The sequence below is a fragment of the Kogia breviceps genome, chromosome 11 (genome assembly GCF_026419965.1).
Source record: "Kogia breviceps isolate mKogBre1 chromosome 11, mKogBre1 haplotype 1, whole genome shotgun sequence".
Lineage (NCBI taxonomy): Eukaryota > Metazoa > Chordata > Mammalia > Artiodactyla > Physeteridae > Kogia > Kogia breviceps.
The window spans coordinates 44743647-44761401 of NC_081320.1; the positions used below are offsets into that span (position 1 = coordinate 44743647).

A 17755-nucleotide genomic window follows, 5' to 3' on the forward strand; every position below is an offset into this window, starting at 1 on the left:
CGGTTTGAATTGGTAGCTGTGATAAAACAAGGTGTCCTCATGATGGAATCATCTGTTCTTCTGTGTGCTGCATACAGAGAATAGGCAGGAGGAAGGGAAAATGTTCTCCAGATAGTCTGGACTCTTCAAAATAAAGGGCCTCAACCATTAAGTACCCTTTTCAGTGTAATGAATGTCTTAAACTGCAAGAAATAAGCAAATCTAGTTCTGTCCTTAAAGCCCTTCTCACCCCTATGGGTACTGGCTTTAGGCTGGCTGTTGCAGATGCACTTCTGGACCCCTGAGGAAGTTGTGGAGCTGGAACTCTGGTCTTCTTCACAGAGCACTTTGCTTCTCACTCAGAGATGCAGTCAGCTGCTTTACCCTTTGACTTTAATTTGATCAGAATTAGAACCTTATATTGTATCATTCATTAGATTGGTGAGTGGTTGTGTATTCTCACGTGTATGTAGCCTGCCTCAATAAAATTAAAGTCTGAGTCAATATAGGTACAGAAACTCCCAGGCTTTCAGCATCCTGACCCAAGTAGCTGGACACTCTAGTTTCCTGAATCTCTCCAGGGCCTACCTTTGAAGACACAGAATGTGAGAACCAATATGCAGCATGGAGGGGCAGCTCCAATCTGAGGTGAAGGACTGAAGGGAAGGGATAGTTCAATACCTGAGGCATTTAATATTCTAAGTTCCTTTATTTCTGGATTGACAGTTAAGAAAAGGGTTAGGTGGCCTTCTTAATATTAATTTTTGTTCATTTTCTTTTCTTTTTTTTTTTTTTGGCGGTACGCAGGCCTCTCACTGTTGTGGCCTCTCCCGTTGCGGAGCACAGGCTCCGGCCGCGCAGGCTCAGCGGCCATGGCTCATGGGCCCAGCCGCTCTGCGGCATGTGGGATCGTCCCAGACCGGGGCACGAGCCCATGTCCCCCGCATCGGCAGGCGGACTCTCAACCACTGTGCCACCAGGGAAGCCCTGTTCATTTTCTTGACATAGAACTTTGTAGATCAAGACTTAATGCTTAAAGACTCACTTTGTGGCCACAAGCATGTTCCCACCAGTTTGTTTTTCTGTGGTGACAGTGTGTCCTGCCTTCCTTCTGAAAAAAACCTATATGTCAAGAGGCCTCATATTATTAGATCAATCATCATCAAGGAAGGGCTTTTACATTTTTTTCTTCTTTCTTACTGTATTCTCTACATGATTCTTTGGTGCCATTTCCAAAATGAAGATTGGAACGGGATAATCCCACTGCTCCAATGCTGTACATTTTCTCAGGGGTTGCCATAGAAACAGAATACTGTAAGACCCATCCTATCAGTGAAATAGAGTGTTAACAACAAAAGCAAAAAAGTGCTGCCATTTATTAATCACAGTGAAATTCTGTCTCATTTAACTAATAGTCTTAGCTATGTCAGAAAGGGATCTCTTAGCAGAAATCATTTAGCTCAAATGTGTTTTAGCTAGAGGTGTGCCTTCATTGGCTTGTGACTGTGCCAGTAGAATGCTTAAAGGCTGCCCTTTGGAGGCATTCTGAATGAGTTCCTAAAGCAGAAAGTGGTCCTTTAGGAAACTTTCGAGGTCTTTAAAGCTAGGAATAGCTTCTGCAGTCTTTGATCTGGGTCGAGTTACATATGGTTGCCCTGTGTATATTATTGCCGATGAAGATTGAAATTTATATATAAGCACCAGGTAAGTACCATGCTGGTATCTGCAGCTCAGATCGTCAAAGCCTAGTTTTTTTCTTTCTGGGTGTTCTTGATACACTGAGCCATTTGAGCCATATGTTAGCTCTCACATGGCATTTTTTGTTATGCTTGTCTGCTTATTTGTTTTTCCTTTCCCTTTTTTTTTTAATGCTTTCGTCTCTCTTCCTAGCAGATTCAAGCCCCCATAAGACAACAGCCAAAGGTTCAGACAACCCCACCTCCTACCATCCAGGGGCAGAAACTCGGATCTCTCACTCCTCCATCGTCCCCCAAGGCCCAGCGTGCTGGGCACAGGCGGATTCTCAGCGACGTGACCCACAGCGCAGTCTTTGGGGTCCCTGCCAGCAAATCAACCCAGCTGCTCCAAGCAGCTGCAGCTGAGGCCAGTCTCAATAAGTCCAAGTATGTACTGCTTTTGTGGGCAAGGGCTGCCAGGGAACATTGCTGTGTGATTTTTGCATATGTATGTAGTTGTGTGTAGTTGTATATGTAGGGGTGAGTGTCTGTGTTTAATGAGAAACTGAATTTTCCTGTAGTGCATAGATCAGACTAATCTTAAGAAATAATTTCCTGCTTGCCTCAGTTTCCAATCTGTCTTCCATCCCATACTGTATCATGTGTTTTCTAAATTCTTGATCTGATCAAATCTCTCCGTGCTGATAACATTTCATTGGCTCCCCATTGCCTGTGGAGTAATATCTGAACTGACTGGTTAACAGATCAAGGACTATTATATCACATTGGTGGAACTGCCACTCTCCTCCTGGTCCACTTAGGAAATGCTTATTTATTCATCAAGATCCATGTTGGCGGTTATATTTTCTTTGACCCTTCCTCTGGTATCATATACAATTTTGTCTGAACCCTTTTTTGAGCATTGTATCACACTGTATTATCATTATTTATTGGTATGTTTAGCTGACCTAGCCTGCAAGTTCATCCACAGCAAGCACCGTGGCTTAATCAGCCTTTGTAAATCCGGTGACAGGCACTGTGCATGACATCAAGTAGATTGCAGTGAGTGTTTGTTGCGTAAATGCAGTGTCAGGCTCTCAGCTTCCTTGGGACCATATACGAAAGTTAAAAATCTTTAAATTAAGTCATTAGCTAAATGCAAAGGGCATCAAGAGAGACTTTAGAAGAAAATTAGGTAATGATACCCAGGAGCTCAAGATGGTGGTAAATGTCTTTATTGCTCTTTAACTGTGATGGCGTCCACTGATGCTGGATCCTGACAGATGCGAGGCAGCCGGAATACGCGACAGCCCCTCTGGAGCTGTTGTGAATGTTACAGTGGTCACCACAGGATGCACGAGCCTAAGAACAGGTGGCTTTGGGATCCTGAATTGAAAGAACTTGCAGATGAGACCAAAAATCTAAGCAAGAGGTTAAAGATGTAGTGGGAGACAGTGAATCACAAAAGAAAGGGAGATGTTTGTTTCACACGGTGGAAAGGGCATCTGTGGAAACTGTTCCATTGCTACAGGAAGCCCTTTTAGAAACATACTGTGGAAAATAATGGTTTGACTTATAAAATAATTTGCTCTTGAAACAAAGAGAAAATAGGTTGACCCTTTTCAACCTTTATATGTCTTTTTATTTCGTGGGGGTGGGAACCTACCTAGGTCTGCAACCACGACTCCTTCAGGCTCCCCTCGGGCCTCCCAGCAAAACGTTTATAATCCTTCAGAAGGTTCTACATGGAATCCCTTTGACGACGACAATTTCTCCAAACTCACAGCTGAAGAACTGCTGAACAAGGACTTTGCCAAGCTGGGGGAAGGTGAGTAATTGGTGTCTCTTTGTGATTAACTCTAGAGAGGTACGCATGTGAAAATGTAGGCTTGGGTCTTTCTTTCCTTCAAAGACTTGATTTTGAAGTATATGCACAGATCAGCTTGTATTTTTACTAGGGCACCGAAGTCTCTTCATCCTTGGGAAATCCTGGTCTGTTGTGGGTGGCAGCAAGGAGAGTGGGAAACTTTTAGGAAAGATTTGGTAGCATAGATCAGGATGATAGTGTCAAGCACGTTCACTGCTTGGAGGAATGTGATGGTACCTTGTCCTAAATGGGTTTATTATCCCAGAAAGTTGTAGCTGCTTACCCATGAGAGTGTGCCCTCATGTAGACACTGAATCTTCATGATCAGAATTCTCTATTACTGTTGACTGACCCTGGAGCGGAGATCAAATAAATAGAAGGTACCATTTCCACCCTCAAATCCACAGTCTAATTTGGAAGGCAGGATACCCACTCACAGACACACATACACTTTGGAAAACAACAGCACACACCCTGGGAAAATTCTACAGTATGATACAGTTCAAAAAAAGTACCTCAGTGTAGACAAAAGCACGGGGTAAAGGAATGATCGGAATGGGGTGAAAACGAACTTTGACCAAACATTTTAGCTTTATAATTTTATAGACATCTTTTTAAAATCCATACACTTCTTACCCTTTTTTTTTTTCCTTCATAGGGCATAGGATTTAACTTTCTTTGACATTTATTGTCAGTTTGTTTCATTGTTACGTATGCCAGTTATTGTTCTAGACTGTAAACAGAAATACCTTCATGTGCTATTGAAAACGAGTATTTTGCACCTGATTAAGTGACTCCCAAGTTTTAAAATTCTTGTATCTATTTTTAGTAATTTCCTGTCACTGTTCTTGTTGTTCAACTGTTGGCTTTTACATTGTCATTGTGCCTGTCCCTTATAGCATCTCACTACTGCCATCTCTCTTCTCTTTTGCTCTCATAACTACTTTCAACATGGAAAACAGATCATCAAACTCATTAGAATGATGTAGAGATAAATCGATTCAGAGTGAAGACTTGGAGGCATTGTGCTTTGAGTTATGTGCTCAAGCTTAGACTTCCTTTCTTTCCTCAGCTGTTTCTCAGTTACTGCAGTGATTCGACAAGGACCTTTGCATAGCCAAGGTGTTGCCATAATGCAGTAAAATGAGTCAAGTCTAGATGTCGGTTTGGAGGGTGCCCTTCACCCCTGGCCTGTGTGTGCATCATGGGATTCTGCTGGGATGAACCGAGTGGTATTTTGTCCCTCCAGGCAAACATCCTGAGAAGCTTGGAGGCTCAGCTGAGAGTTTGATCCCAGGCTTTCAACCAACCCAAGGTGATACTTTTGCCGCCTCCTCATTTTCTGCTGGAACTGGTTAGTATGGTGAACACCTGAAACTCAAGACTCACTGTTGTCACCTTCCCACTGGTTTCCAGTCCACAGATAACCCTAGCATGCCAGTGAGCCCCAGATCCTGGTGGTGACATAATTTTCTTCATTCTGAAGATTTCCTATAAAAAGATCAGGATAAAAAAAGATCTAGAATCACTCTGAATTAAAATGGCAGGGTGATCTGGCAGTAATATACAGGATTTGTTCTCTCAAGTCCACATACATGTTTTTAAGCAAATATTTCTAAATTTCAGGAACGTCACTCTGTTAATCTCTTGTAATTGCTTAGGTTCTCTGGAATGACTTGAAGAATTCTAAGAATTAGATGCTCTATCCTATATCTGAGTCTTTTCTATGCTGTGTTTTTGTACGTGTGTGTGTGCTTATGGGGACAAGGAGATATCTTTTTATTTATTTATTTTTTATTTTTTTCTGAAAAAATTTTATTGTGCACAGAGGGGAAGGGCTCAGTCCTTCTTGGCTGCTGCCTTCCTCATGGCGGCCAGGACATTGCTCAGCTCCTCTCTCTTCCTCTTGGCACAGATGTGTCCCCTCACCCTTTTCTTGATGAACTTGAAGGCCCGCTTGTCCTTGGAGACTTTGAGCAGCTCCATGGCCCACCGTTCATAAGAGGCGAAGCCACACATCTCCTGGATCGTGTCCCGCACAAACTTGGTGTACATGGTGAGGCGCCCATGGCGGCGGCTGTGCCTCGGCTTGCTCACGTTCTTGGTCACCTTGTGGCTCCTGTTGAGGCCCACAGCCATGGGGTAGTGCACAGCCATGGCTGCTGCTCTTTAATGGCTGCTGTGGCAGAAGCGAGATATCTTTTTAAATGAGATGTTTAAAAAAATTCTAGAAGTAATAATAAAAACCTAATTTTCCTTTTTATTAATAAATAATATACATATTTAGTAATTTATAGAAGAGCATAGAGAAGAAAGTTAAAAGTCCCATGATCTCACCCCTGAGAAATTAGCATAGGGATACCATTTTGATGTCTGTTAGCAGCATTTAACCTTTTTAGGGTCACAGATATCTTGGTGAATCTAAGGGAAGTTACAGATCTTCTCTTTCACAAAAATACATGTGTCCACAATTTTGTGCACAATTTTCAGCCTCAGTTTATGACTCTAAGGTACATTTTTATAGTCATATTTTAAAGCCTAATTTTTTTTGCTTACAAAATTTGGCATGTTTCCCCCATGTCATTAAAGAAGCTCCTCGAATATAACTTTTAAAATATCTACATTAAATTCCTTTATGTGGATACATCCTAATGTATCCACATACCTGTATTTAACCAGGTACCTCTTTTTTAAACATTCATTTGATGTCAGTGTTTTACTGTTATAAATTCTTCAGCAATGGATGTGAGGTTTTGAATATGTTCTTTGTAGGATATGGAATTTGATATCCTTCAAAATTGATCTTTTAAATTATATTGATTAATTTCTGCTTTTAACTTTTCATATTCTTTCTTCCTGCTTTCTTTGGGTGTATCAGTATTTTTCTAACCTCATAAATTTATTTCTGATTAGAACTTTGGCTGTTATTCCATAACAATTGCTATGTAGCACTCTCTTTATTTATTTATTTATTTATTTATTTATTTATTTATTTATTTATTTATTTTATTTTTGGCTGCGTCAGGTCTTAGTTGTGGTACTCAGAATCTTCCTCGTGGCATGTGGGATCCTCCGCTGCGGTGCATGGGCTCCTCACTGTGGTGCACGGGCTTCTCTCTAGTTGTGGCACATGGGCTCAGTAGTTGCGGTGTGTGGGCTCTCTAGTTGTGGCGCAGGGCTCGAGAGCACGTGGACTCTGTAGTTTCAGCATGTGGGCTCTGTAGTTGTGGCCCACGTGCTCCATAGTTGCGGCTCGTGGGCTTCATTGCCCCATGGCATGTGGAATCTTAGTTCCCCGACCAGGGATCCAACCCGTGTCCCCTGTATTGGGAGGCAGATTCTTAACCACTGGACCACCAGGGAAGTCCCTGTAACACTCTCTTATTCTCATTCTTTTCTGGATGTTTTTAAATTTTAATTTTTGATTTCTTTACCCTAGAGTTATTTAGGATATATTTTCATTGCATTGTGATAATATGGCCTCTGCAGTTTTTTCTCTTGGGTATTATGGAGGAGTTTGTTATTCATTTTGTAAACTTTCTATGGGAGTTAGTAGTTTCCATTTCAATAAATACTAATCTACAACATGATTTTTAATGGAAGAACAATGACATTGTATTTAACATCCCCTTTGATGAATACTTAGGTTGTTACTAATTTTCACCACGTAAACATTCTTGAAGCCAAATTTTTATTCATATCCTTTAAAATTTCTTTAAGATATCTTTTAGGGGATTATTTGCTAAATCAAAAGATATGTGTAATTAAGGCTTTTGGTGCATATTTCCAAATTGCCCTTCAAGAATGCTATACAAATTTTATTTCAGTCAACAGTGAATGAGTAATTTTCACCTCTTTTTCCCAGCCAGACCAGCTCAGAGGCTGTAGACAGAGGACATTGTTTACTGGCCATTTTTATTTCTTTTGGGATTTGTGTTGTTCATGTCCTTTTTTTTTTTTTTAATGTGCCATGTTTATTTTGTTCTTATTAATATGTAAGAGCTCTTCATGTGTCATATTGTAAACTTTTCCCCCAGTTTGTCATTTGTCTTATGCAAGTATTATCTCATCTAACCCTCTCAACAGCCCTCCGAGGTTGCCATATCATCCCCACATCAGTTATGGTTGAGGTAACTGAGCACAGGCTAGTCTCTTTCCCAGAGTCACATAGCTAGTAAGTGGCAGAGCTGGGACACCGACCCTCTGGCTCTAGAACTTCCTCTCTCAGGTTTTCTGCCTCATAATAAGGCAAATTTAATAATAGTGTCCTAGAAAATCATCTATAGTTTCAAAAATTTTTTAATAAAATAGAAGAATACATTTAAATCTTTTATAGTATTTTCTTTGCATACATCAATTTTATTGTATGTATTTGTGTTTCTCTTTTCCTTGGTAACTCTAGCTAGAGATTTGCTGTTTTATTACCTTTCAAAGACAACTCTATAGAACTATTCTTTTTCTGTCTTCTAATTCTTTATCTTTTTGCCTTTATCTTTTTGATTACAGTTCCCTATTTTTCTTAGGTTCACTTTTGTTGATTTCAAGAACACATAGTAAAATGTTTTTAAATTCTTTAAAAAAAAAGTATTTAGAGTTTTTCTCTCAATATAACAGTGATTTTCATCTGGCATGAGAATGGGGAGGGAGGCTAATTATAATTTCCAGAAAGACTTTTTCACAGAGAATCTACTATTCTCTTGCCTCTTTCTTGCTCCAGTTGCCCACCCCACCCCAGCCTTTGAGGATTACACTGTTATTGAGAGTGCTTTCTAATAGCTGTGTGTTTCCCTTGTAAGAAAAAACTCAAGTTTTAACCATATCCCATAAGTCTTCATATGATGTTCCCATTGTTAATATTTTGGAATAGGCATTGGAATTATTTGGAAGGTGTGTTTTTTAATATTAAATAGTGAAAATTTTTTGTGTGTGTTTTGTTTGTTTTTTTTGCCATACGCGGGCCTCTCACTGTTGTGGCCTCTCCCGTTGTGGAGCACAGGCTCCAGACGCGCAGGCTCAGCGCCATGGCTCATGGGCCTAGCTGCTCCACAGCATGTGGGATCTTCCCGGACCGGGGCATGAACCCGTGTCCCCTGCATCAGCTGGCGGACTCTCAACCACTGCGCCACCAGGGAAGCCCCGTGTGTGTTATTTTTTATTTTTAGTTTTGTTGTCTGGTCTATATAATTTTTAAATTTATTGGTATTTTGGTCTGGTTGAAAGTGCTTAAAGTTGGATATGCCAAATATTTGACTAAATATACCAAATGTATAAAGCATTGGTCATTGTCCTTGAGATAAAATGTCACAGTGATGACTAGTTATGGTACTGGGTAGGATATAGTTTCCCTGGAAAGGGGGTCATGGAATATGACCTAGGAGGGTCTTCTTTGATGCTGAATCCCAGCATTTAGTACAGTGCTTGGCTCAGTACACATTTGTTGAATAAAGGAAAGGAGTCGCTTTTTGCCAAAGGATAGGAGCTTGGATTCACCAATGTTAATAACAGATGTCCCTAATCATTTTCCATGCACATCCAGTTTATAATGCCTAATTCTTTCTTATCATACATTTTATGTTTTGTTTTTTGTCTGTATGAACTGTTTTTTAAAGAGTTGTTTTTTGCTTTTATTTTTGCCTCTTCTCCCCTTAATGCTTAACTTTGAAGGTTGTAAATGGCAGTATTTTTTTAATGGCCCAGCCATTAGAAAACACATATTTGAGTAGAGTTAGGACAATAATACCAGCGAACATATGTTGAGTACATGCTGAGTGCTAAGCCCACTGGGTAAGTGCTTTTATGCACATTATCTCCAGTGATCCCTCACAACAGCCCATGAGAGACTAAGTGACCTGCCCAAGGTCATACGTGGAGAATGACAGAGTAGAAATTTGAACCTGGGCAGCCAGCGCAGAAGCTGTAGTTATAACCACATCTCAGAAATCTTATAATTCAGTGACACTAAGCTTTTACAGTCATTACAAAACATCTTCATATTTTCCTCAATTTATCCAGCACTTTTCTATGAACATTTGGTATTTTCCCTTTGTTTGCATTTGTGGTGTGAATGAAGAAGAATCTTCATTCTTTACAAATGAAATAAAATTATATCTAAATCCCAGAAATTAGTGTGTTCTCACTTGTACGAAGTTCAGGGTGGCAGCATTTTCTCCAAGTTTTCTAATCAAGCTCAGACCATTCACTGATTTGAAACCTTCTAACCAACCAAGGGAGGAGAGAAGCAGGAAATGTGGTGATGAGTTGGGAAGGATGACACAAGAGTTATCCTTAACATTTTTATGGTAAAAGCTGCAAAAATGTTGCTAAATTGTGTTCATACATTAGAGGAGGAACAGGCAGACAATTAAAACTTGACAATGTGCCTCTTTATTTAAAATACATTAAGTCCTCTACATATGAACGAGTTCTGTTCCAAGAGCACATTCGTAAGTCCGCTTTGTTCATAAGTCCAGTTTGTTTGTAAGTCCAACAAAGTTGGCCTAGGTACCCAGCTAGCACAGTCAGCTATATAATACTATACTGTAATAGGTTTATAATGCTTTTCACACAAATTATACATAAAAAACAAACACAAAATTAAAGAAAACCTTTTTAATCTTATAGTACAGTACCCTGAAAAGTACAGTAGTACAGTACAACAGCTGGCATCCAGGGGCTGGCATCTAGCGAAGAGGCAAGAAGAGTTACTGACTGGAGGAGAGAGAGGAGGGGGGAGATGGTAGAGCTGAGGGATCGTCAGCAATAGAGATGGAGGGCAAGCCGCACGTGACAACGTACACCAGATGCGTGAACTAACTTATGTGATTGGACATAGGAACGCACGTTCACATCTTTGAAAGTTCTCAACTTGAAGGTCATATGTAGGGGACTTACTGTATTTTTCTGTAGATAAACTATATACATTCACTTGCTAAAACCCCAAGGAAGCAAGATCGAAAAACTCATGACCCCATTCCAAGAGGAAAGCATTGCTAACATTTAACAATATTTATGTCCATAGTTTTAGTTCTTTGTACATACTTTTTTCAAACATGAATTATACTATACATTCAATTTCATAATTTTGTTCTTTTTCTTTTAATATATTTCATTGTATCTCATTTTAAAATGTTTCAGAGACTAAGAGCAGTGATTTTAAGCCTTTTCTTCCTCCACAGACCTTTAAAGAAGCTTAGTTAAAAGACCACTTGAATGATATTCTTAAAATGGCCAAATTATAGAGACTGGGACAGGAGTAAGGAGTGGGTGTGACTATAAAGGAGTACAAGGAAGTTCTTTTGTTTGATGGAATAGTTGTGTATCATTGTTGTGGTGCTTAGGCTAATTTATACATACTATCAAATGGCAAGGAACTATAAACACAGAAACACACACACACACAATTGTGAGTACTTGTGAAAACTGAATAGAGTTGAGTTAACAGACTTGCCCTGGTGTCAGTGATATTGAACTATAGTTGTATAAGAACTCACCACTGGGGGAAGCTGGTTGAAGGGTTCACAGGGTTCTATTTACTGCAACTTCCTATGATTCTACAATTACTTGAAAATTAAAAGTTTTTTTAATCCACTTTATAAAAGGCTAAATTAGATTTTAATTCAGGAACTAACTCATTATTAAAATGCAAGGTAAAGAATGGTAAAGCAGGAGCCAGGAGACCTGTGTTTTGATCTGGGTCTGCTGGTGGACCTCTGTCTAGTCTCTTAACTTCTGGGCTTCATTTTCTTTTCTGGAAAATAAGAAAATTATGGTAGAAAATGCTGAGATCCCTTCAGGCTCTGATATTCCAAAGGGTGTATAGATTTCTGTAAATCTATAAGTTTGCCAAATATAGGATGAATGCCAATAGTATGGTAGATGTAGTCCAGAGGTTAGGATTTATCTAACCTTCCAATAGGCAAGAAATCTGTTTCTGTTTCTTTCTGTCTACCTAGCACTACATTAGACATTTGGTGATAGAATAGGACTCAGTCCCTAAAGGACTGAGTTTCCCTCAAGAGGGAAATGGGCACATAGGAAGTACCTATACACATATTCTAAGTTACAAAATAGACAAAGTTTGATTACCTACCAAAATGTGTGATAAGGATAGTAGTAATTGCAATAGGAATTCTGAAAGAGATCACTATAGACTGCAGTAGCCAAGGAAGACGTGGAATTTCAGATGTACGACTATCCTACTTTTACCATTAATTGCATCTCAGACTACGTTGCAAGGACCAGATTGTACATCTCAGACATACTTTGCTATTACATTGAATTATATCCACTCATTCTTCTTTACTCTGCCTCTAAATTTAGACTTGCTCTATAATTTGAGTTGGGTTAATAGATGGTAAATACATCTGGATTTACTTGATTTTTTCTGCTTTTCTCTTTTTTTTCTCTCTCTTCTTGACCCTTCCTTCCCCTCCAACCAATTCCAGCTGAAAAAAGGAAGGGTGGGCAGACTGTGGATTCTAGCCTTCCTCTTCTAAGTGTATCTGATCCTTTCATTCCTCTTCAAGTACCTGATGCACCAGGTAGGTAAATAAAACTGATCTGAAGTTAAGTTACATCCCAGGGCTTCTTGAGAGTTCTGTTTTAAACACTCCATGAAAAGGACTTGAATTCCAAGACCTATTAAGAGGTGCTGTTGTATATTTTTACTGTCTCAATAAGAGGGGCAAAATTCTCTTGTGGGGTCACTAGTCTTTAGCAAAGATAATAAATTCAGCTCAGATTATACCAAGTTGTATTCCACATCATATCAGTCTTAAGTTTAATATCCTTGACTGTGTTAATGGTGATATAAAGGGCCTGTGTATCACAAAGAGCATTGGTTCAGTGTGATTATAACAATGTAGGGGGAAACCTATAAGCCTATGATAGAAGGAACAAAATGCTAATGGTGTAGTATAATGATTGGCTTATGAGTGACTTCCTGTTCCTAGTTTGCTATAATGTGCTTTTATTTTTAGAAGATAAAAACACATAATAAAATTTGATAGGGAGTGTGAGTCAGGAGACCTAGGTTCCACTGCCTTCCACTATCTGGGCTTGACTCTTCATCATCGAAATAAGTAGTTCTAATCTCCCCTACTCTCTGCTCTGTACCAATTTTTAAGTAAGCAGTCTAAAAAAGTAAGAAACGGTTAGTGTGGTCGGATTGAAATAGCTTTTGAAACAATATCATTGGATGCTTTCCATTGGGAGTTCGTGAATGCCAAAGATTTCTCTTTGCGCTCCCCTCCCCATCCTTTTGGGGGAAGGGGAGCAGGATGTGAGGAACAGAAGCCACCCTTTCTCTTCTTTTTCAGTCTCTTTGAAAAAGCAAATAGAGCCAGCTCCTAAGAAACAGCTGACAGTCATTTTGCTGCTGATAGTTTTTTCTTCTTTCCCATTCTTAACCCCTGTCGATTTCTTAAACGAAAAGTCTTAAACGAAAAGAATCTGCTTGGTTTTTCTTCTCTCCCAAAATGTCAAAGGGATTTATTTGATTGATTGCCTCAAGATTGGAAGTGACTGTAATGTGCATATCCTCTGCTTACTAAGACAGACCACAGCTAGGTTACCAAGATGTTTTTTATTTCTTTAAGTAGTTTGTCGACCCTTCTAAGAGGAAGAAGCAATTTGCCCTGATTGGGTAGTATTGTGTAACTATAGCTTGCTGGACCTGGAGGTAGGTCAAAAATATCTAAAGTCACTAGGGAATGATTCAGGATAGGGTAGTTAAAGAAAAGAGAAGAAAGAATCAAATAGAGGTCCTTTTCTCTTTTGCATTCATCAGGTATGCCCGGCAGGGCCAAGACTCACCAGTTTCAAGGAGGAGGCTGGAAAGGATGGGGCCCACTGGCTTCTTTTTCCTCCCTTTTGTGGCAGTCATAAAATCAGACAAGGAAAAAGGGATTATTGAGGCATTCTCCCTTTGGTACCCCTTTGGGTCCATGCCTTGCTTTTACCCAGATAGCCCATGGACTGCAGAACTGGAAGGGTGACCTCTTGGGCACAAGCCAGAGGATGAAAGCATAAATCACTCCTTTGCAGTCCAGTGAATTCTCAAATCACTGAGCAAAAAAATCCAGGCTTCTTACCGTACCTACAAGACCCTGACTAGTCTGGCCCTTGGCTACCCGTCTAACCTGAGCTCATAGCATTCTTCCCTTCAGTCTTTCCTCCAATAAGCTAAGCTAAGCTTATTCCCACATCAGGGCCTTTGCACTTTCTGGTCCTCTGCCTAGAAAGCTTTTCCTTCTTATCATTCGACATTTGGGTCTCTGCTTAATTGCTGTCTTCTCAGAGAGGCCCGACGTGGTCCCACGGGCACTGTCACTCACACCCCGTGGCTTTTTTCTTCATAGCATTTATCATGACATTGTCTGTTTCTACTTGTTCATTCCTCTTTCTCCACCAGAATGTCAGTGTCCTGAGGGAGGGACCTTGTCTGTCTTATTTACCAGCGTACCGTTAATGCTGAGAACACTGCCAGGTGTAGCTGGCACTCAATGAGTATTTGCAGATTAGATGAATAAAGTAAATGAAACCTGAGGCGGAAAGGCTTTTGGCAGCCCCATTACCCTCCATTTCCGTCCCCAGCTACCAAACACCAGACTACTATCTCCATAGCCTTCCATCTGTGAGTCCACCAACCCCTAGCCAGGCCTCCTTCCCACTCTTGAGGGGGCATAAACAGGCACAGCCCACATGTCAGGAAGCTGCCAAACCCTGGGATGAAAGTAGTAGCTAAGCTCAGCAGATCGTTCAGCTCCTCCTTTCATGTTGCTCTCCAGAATTTGGGCTAAGTATGGCATGTGACCGCTGTGTCTTTGATTACTTTATTTACTATTATATGCCCAGCCTGTAGCACATTCAGTTATATAGCTCCTTTATCCCTGTATCCTTCCTCAGCATCTTGAAATGCCTGAGTGAGGAAAGGGCTGAGAGTTTACGGTCTCTGGTACCTTGGCAGACTGCAGGTTTGTCTCCTGCCCTTCAAAGCAAGCAGGTTGTCACTCCCTCCACCAGTGGTGGACACCGGTCAGGTGTGTTGGTTGGTTGGTTGGTTGGTTGGTTGGTTGGGTTTGCATACATGCTTCCCTCCCACACTTAGCCTTCCTGATGGTGAGAATCATGGAACCTTAGTCTCCTGACAACTATGCCTTTTGTGACTTAACATTTTATTTTATGCTTTTTAAATGTTTTCACATATGATTTTCTTTGAGCCAGAAATAATACTCACCGGTGGGTATGTCCAGTAATCTCTCTCTTCATGCGTAAGGAAGTGAGGCCTTAGTGCTGCTGTGACTGTGCTCCTTCCTCGTGGTGGCTCACAGCACCCACACAGTGAGGGGTCATTTGGGGACAGATCCCAGCTCAATAAAGCCTTTGACTAGAGAGCTAAATTTAAGGGTTAGGGAAATACAAGAATGGATTTGAACTTGTAAGAGCTTGGTTCTAGCCACTTAGTAGCTAAGTGATTTTGGTCAAATCACTCAAACTCTGTGTTCTCCTCCTCCTCAGCATTGGCCACAGTAGAACCTACCTGCGGACTGGCTTGTGTGGCTCAGATGAAATCATGTATTTGAAATTGCTTTGGGAACTGTGAATGAGTATAAAGATAGGAAGTGCTGTAACAGCTTTGGTTCCAGGCCCTTATTCCCAGGGGGCCAGTTCTAGTTATCAAAAAGTCTTAGCAATGGTATTTTTGTCTTACAGAAATGAAACTTGCTCTTATGACCTATGACCTTTGCACAACTAAGAGCCATCAAAGTAGAATTCCTTGATATTAGCAATTGTTAAACTCTAAGTGAAGGGACACTGGATAATTGGAGGTGTTTTTCTTTTTTTTTTTTTTAGGGAGTATTTTTATTTTCCAAAGCATTGTAACACAAATTTTCTTAGAAAATCTGGCATAAAAAAATCACAACCGAGCATTTGTGTGCTTATAAAGCTGCCACATGAAGCCTAGCTCTAGTGAGCCTCAAAGTATTTCACTGATGCTCATATGCTGTGTGTTCATTTATTTTGCCTTTTATTTGTATTAGGGAACAGATAAGCTATAGGTGGTATCAAAGGTTTAAAAAAATAGTAGAGAAGATTGAGGAATTTTCTCTGAAAATTGGTGGAAAGATTTAATCATTTTTAAAAAATTGTGGTAAAGTATATGTAATGCAAAATTTCCCATTTTAAAGTGGATAGTTCAGTGGCATCAAGTACATTTATATTGTTTACAGCCATCACCACCATCCATCCACAGAACTTTTTTTAAATCTTGAAAAATTGAAACTCTCTGCCTATTAAACAATACCTCTCCATTCCTCTCTCCCCCCAACCCCTGGCAACCACCATTCTACTTTCTGTCTCTGAATGTGACTACTCTAGGTGCCTCATGTAAGTGGAATTACACAATATTTGTTGTTTTGTGACTGGCTTTTTTCACTTAACATGATATCCTCATGGTTCATATATGTTGTAGCATGTCAGAATTTCTTTCTTTTTTTTTTTTTTTTTTTTCGGTATGCGGGCCCCTCACTGTTGTGGCCTCTCCCGTTGCGGAGCTCAGGCTCCGGACGCACAGGCTCAGCAGCCATGGCTCATGGGCCCAGCCGCTCTGCGGCATGTGGGATCCTCCCGGACCAGGGCACGAACCCGCATCCCCTGTATCGGCAGGCGGACTCCCAACCACTGCGCCACCAGGGAAGCCCAGAATTTCTTTTTAAAGCTGAATAATATTCTGTTGTGTTTTGTTTATCCATCTGTCAGTTGACACATGGGTTGCTTCTATCTTTTGACTATTGTGAATAATGCTTCTTTGAACGTGAGTGTGCAAATATCTCTTCAAAACTCAAGACTCTTTGAGATACATACCCAGAAATAGAATTACTAGAACCGATGGTAACTATTTTTAATTTTTTGAGGAACTGCCATACTGTTTTCCACAGTGACTACACCGTTTTACATTCCTGCCAGCAGTGCTCAGAGTTTGAGGAAAAGATTTTTATAGCAACCCCTTAATACTGACCTTTCAACATCAGTGTTCCACAAGACTGAGCAAGAATGCATTAGTTGCCCCATAAGTGCCACTTCTTAGAATTAACAACTGTTTTTTAAAAAGCACTTCTTGGCTTATGGCACTCCATCTTCTCTTGAAAAGTGAGCAAGAGAAGCTGTGTTTGCTCAGTGCTTTGTTGTCAAGATAGGCATTCCTCTCAGAGCTATTTGCTTGGCATCTCCCTCACTTCCAGTTGCTGTCCTGTGATATTTCAAAAAGCCCAAGGTTGATCAGAGTATGTGTCTTTACTCTGGAAAGTTTTTCTTCCCACAGATTCAGTGCTCTAAAATGGACTCGGAATGGGTCATGGTGGTTGACTTTTGATTCCAGCTTGCAGATGTCACAGATGGTTTAGTGTCTGGTTTCTCAGTGATAGGAGCTAGAGTGACTAAATTCTAAAAACAGCATCTCTGGTTACAAGACATGAGGGCTTACACCCCAAGTCAGACAAGATATAAATTTCCAAGACCACAAAGCTGTAGCGACCAAAGCATCTTTTTTCATAGGGCTTGCCTCTGGCTCTTCCATGTCTGTAAGTTCAGTCTGCTTTACCCCTGATAGTCTTAGTCCTAATTAGGGTTGCAATGGGCCTTGAGCAAGCCCTTAGTCCTACTAGCCTGTGTAAATCGATATCTACCCTCATCTTTGATATTTTAAAAGAGAAAAAGGTCACAACTTGCAGTATATCCTGGTCTCCTGCCAGGAAGTGGTTCTGACTGTCTGACCTGAGACTGGTTTTTAAAGGATTTGTACCCTTTTTTGTGATTTATATTTTCAGTTACTAAGTCTTGAGAGGAGGAGTGGTATGAGAATCTGAAATGGATTAATCCCTGTCTCCAGCTCTAGCAGCTGCCCCCTCCTCTCTTCCCCTAATCCCTCATGCCATTTGACTTATGTTTAAGGAGAGGGGAGGTGCTCAGAAGAGAAGACCCTTTCATTCCCCCCTTCATTTCAAAGTACTAACAGTCCTCTCCTTTAAAAGCACTCTCGGTTTCCACGGTCCAGGCTAACTAATTCTGCATCCATTTTTCTTCAGGGGTCCACCTTCTCAGTCTTTTAACCATGATTTCAGCGCTTTTCCAAGCTCTTAACCTGACTCATTTTTATTTGGGAACCCAAGAGACTTGAGAAAGAACTGATTATAGTACTGGGAATGTGATAAGAAAATCACACCAACAGAAAAAT

At 40.4% G+C, this 17755-nt stretch overlaps 2 protein-coding genes across 22 annotated transcripts in view; one reads left to right on the top strand and one right to left on the bottom strand.

The window, feature by feature from the left end:
• The window catches only part of AAK1 (AP2 associated kinase 1), a 164837-nt gene that overhangs the window by 118731 nt on the left and 28351 nt on the right, over positions 1-17755 (top strand). For 6 of the 21 annotated variants that reach the window (XM_059079778.2, XM_059079783.2, XM_059079785.2 and 3 more), the window contains 4 exons: positions 1870-2102; positions 3326-3483; positions 4772-4876; positions 11967-12062. In XM_059079778.2, the coding sequence (XP_058935761.1) occupies positions 1870-2102; positions 3326-3483; positions 4772-4876; positions 11967-12062 (592 nt within the window). The remainder of the gene's footprint in view (positions 1-1869; positions 2103-3325; positions 3484-4771; positions 4877-11966; positions 12063-17755) is intronic. The other 15 variants (XM_059079779.2, XM_067007467.1, XM_067007470.1 and 12 more) reach the window with 5 other exon arrangements.
• LOC131765874 (large ribosomal subunit protein eL36-like) lies at positions 5321-5679 on the bottom strand. The gene has a single exon (XM_059079847.2). It carries the CDS (start codon positions 5677-5679, stop codon positions 5362-5364), a length of 318 nt encoding a protein of 105 aa, XP_058935830.1. The 3' UTR covers positions 5321-5361.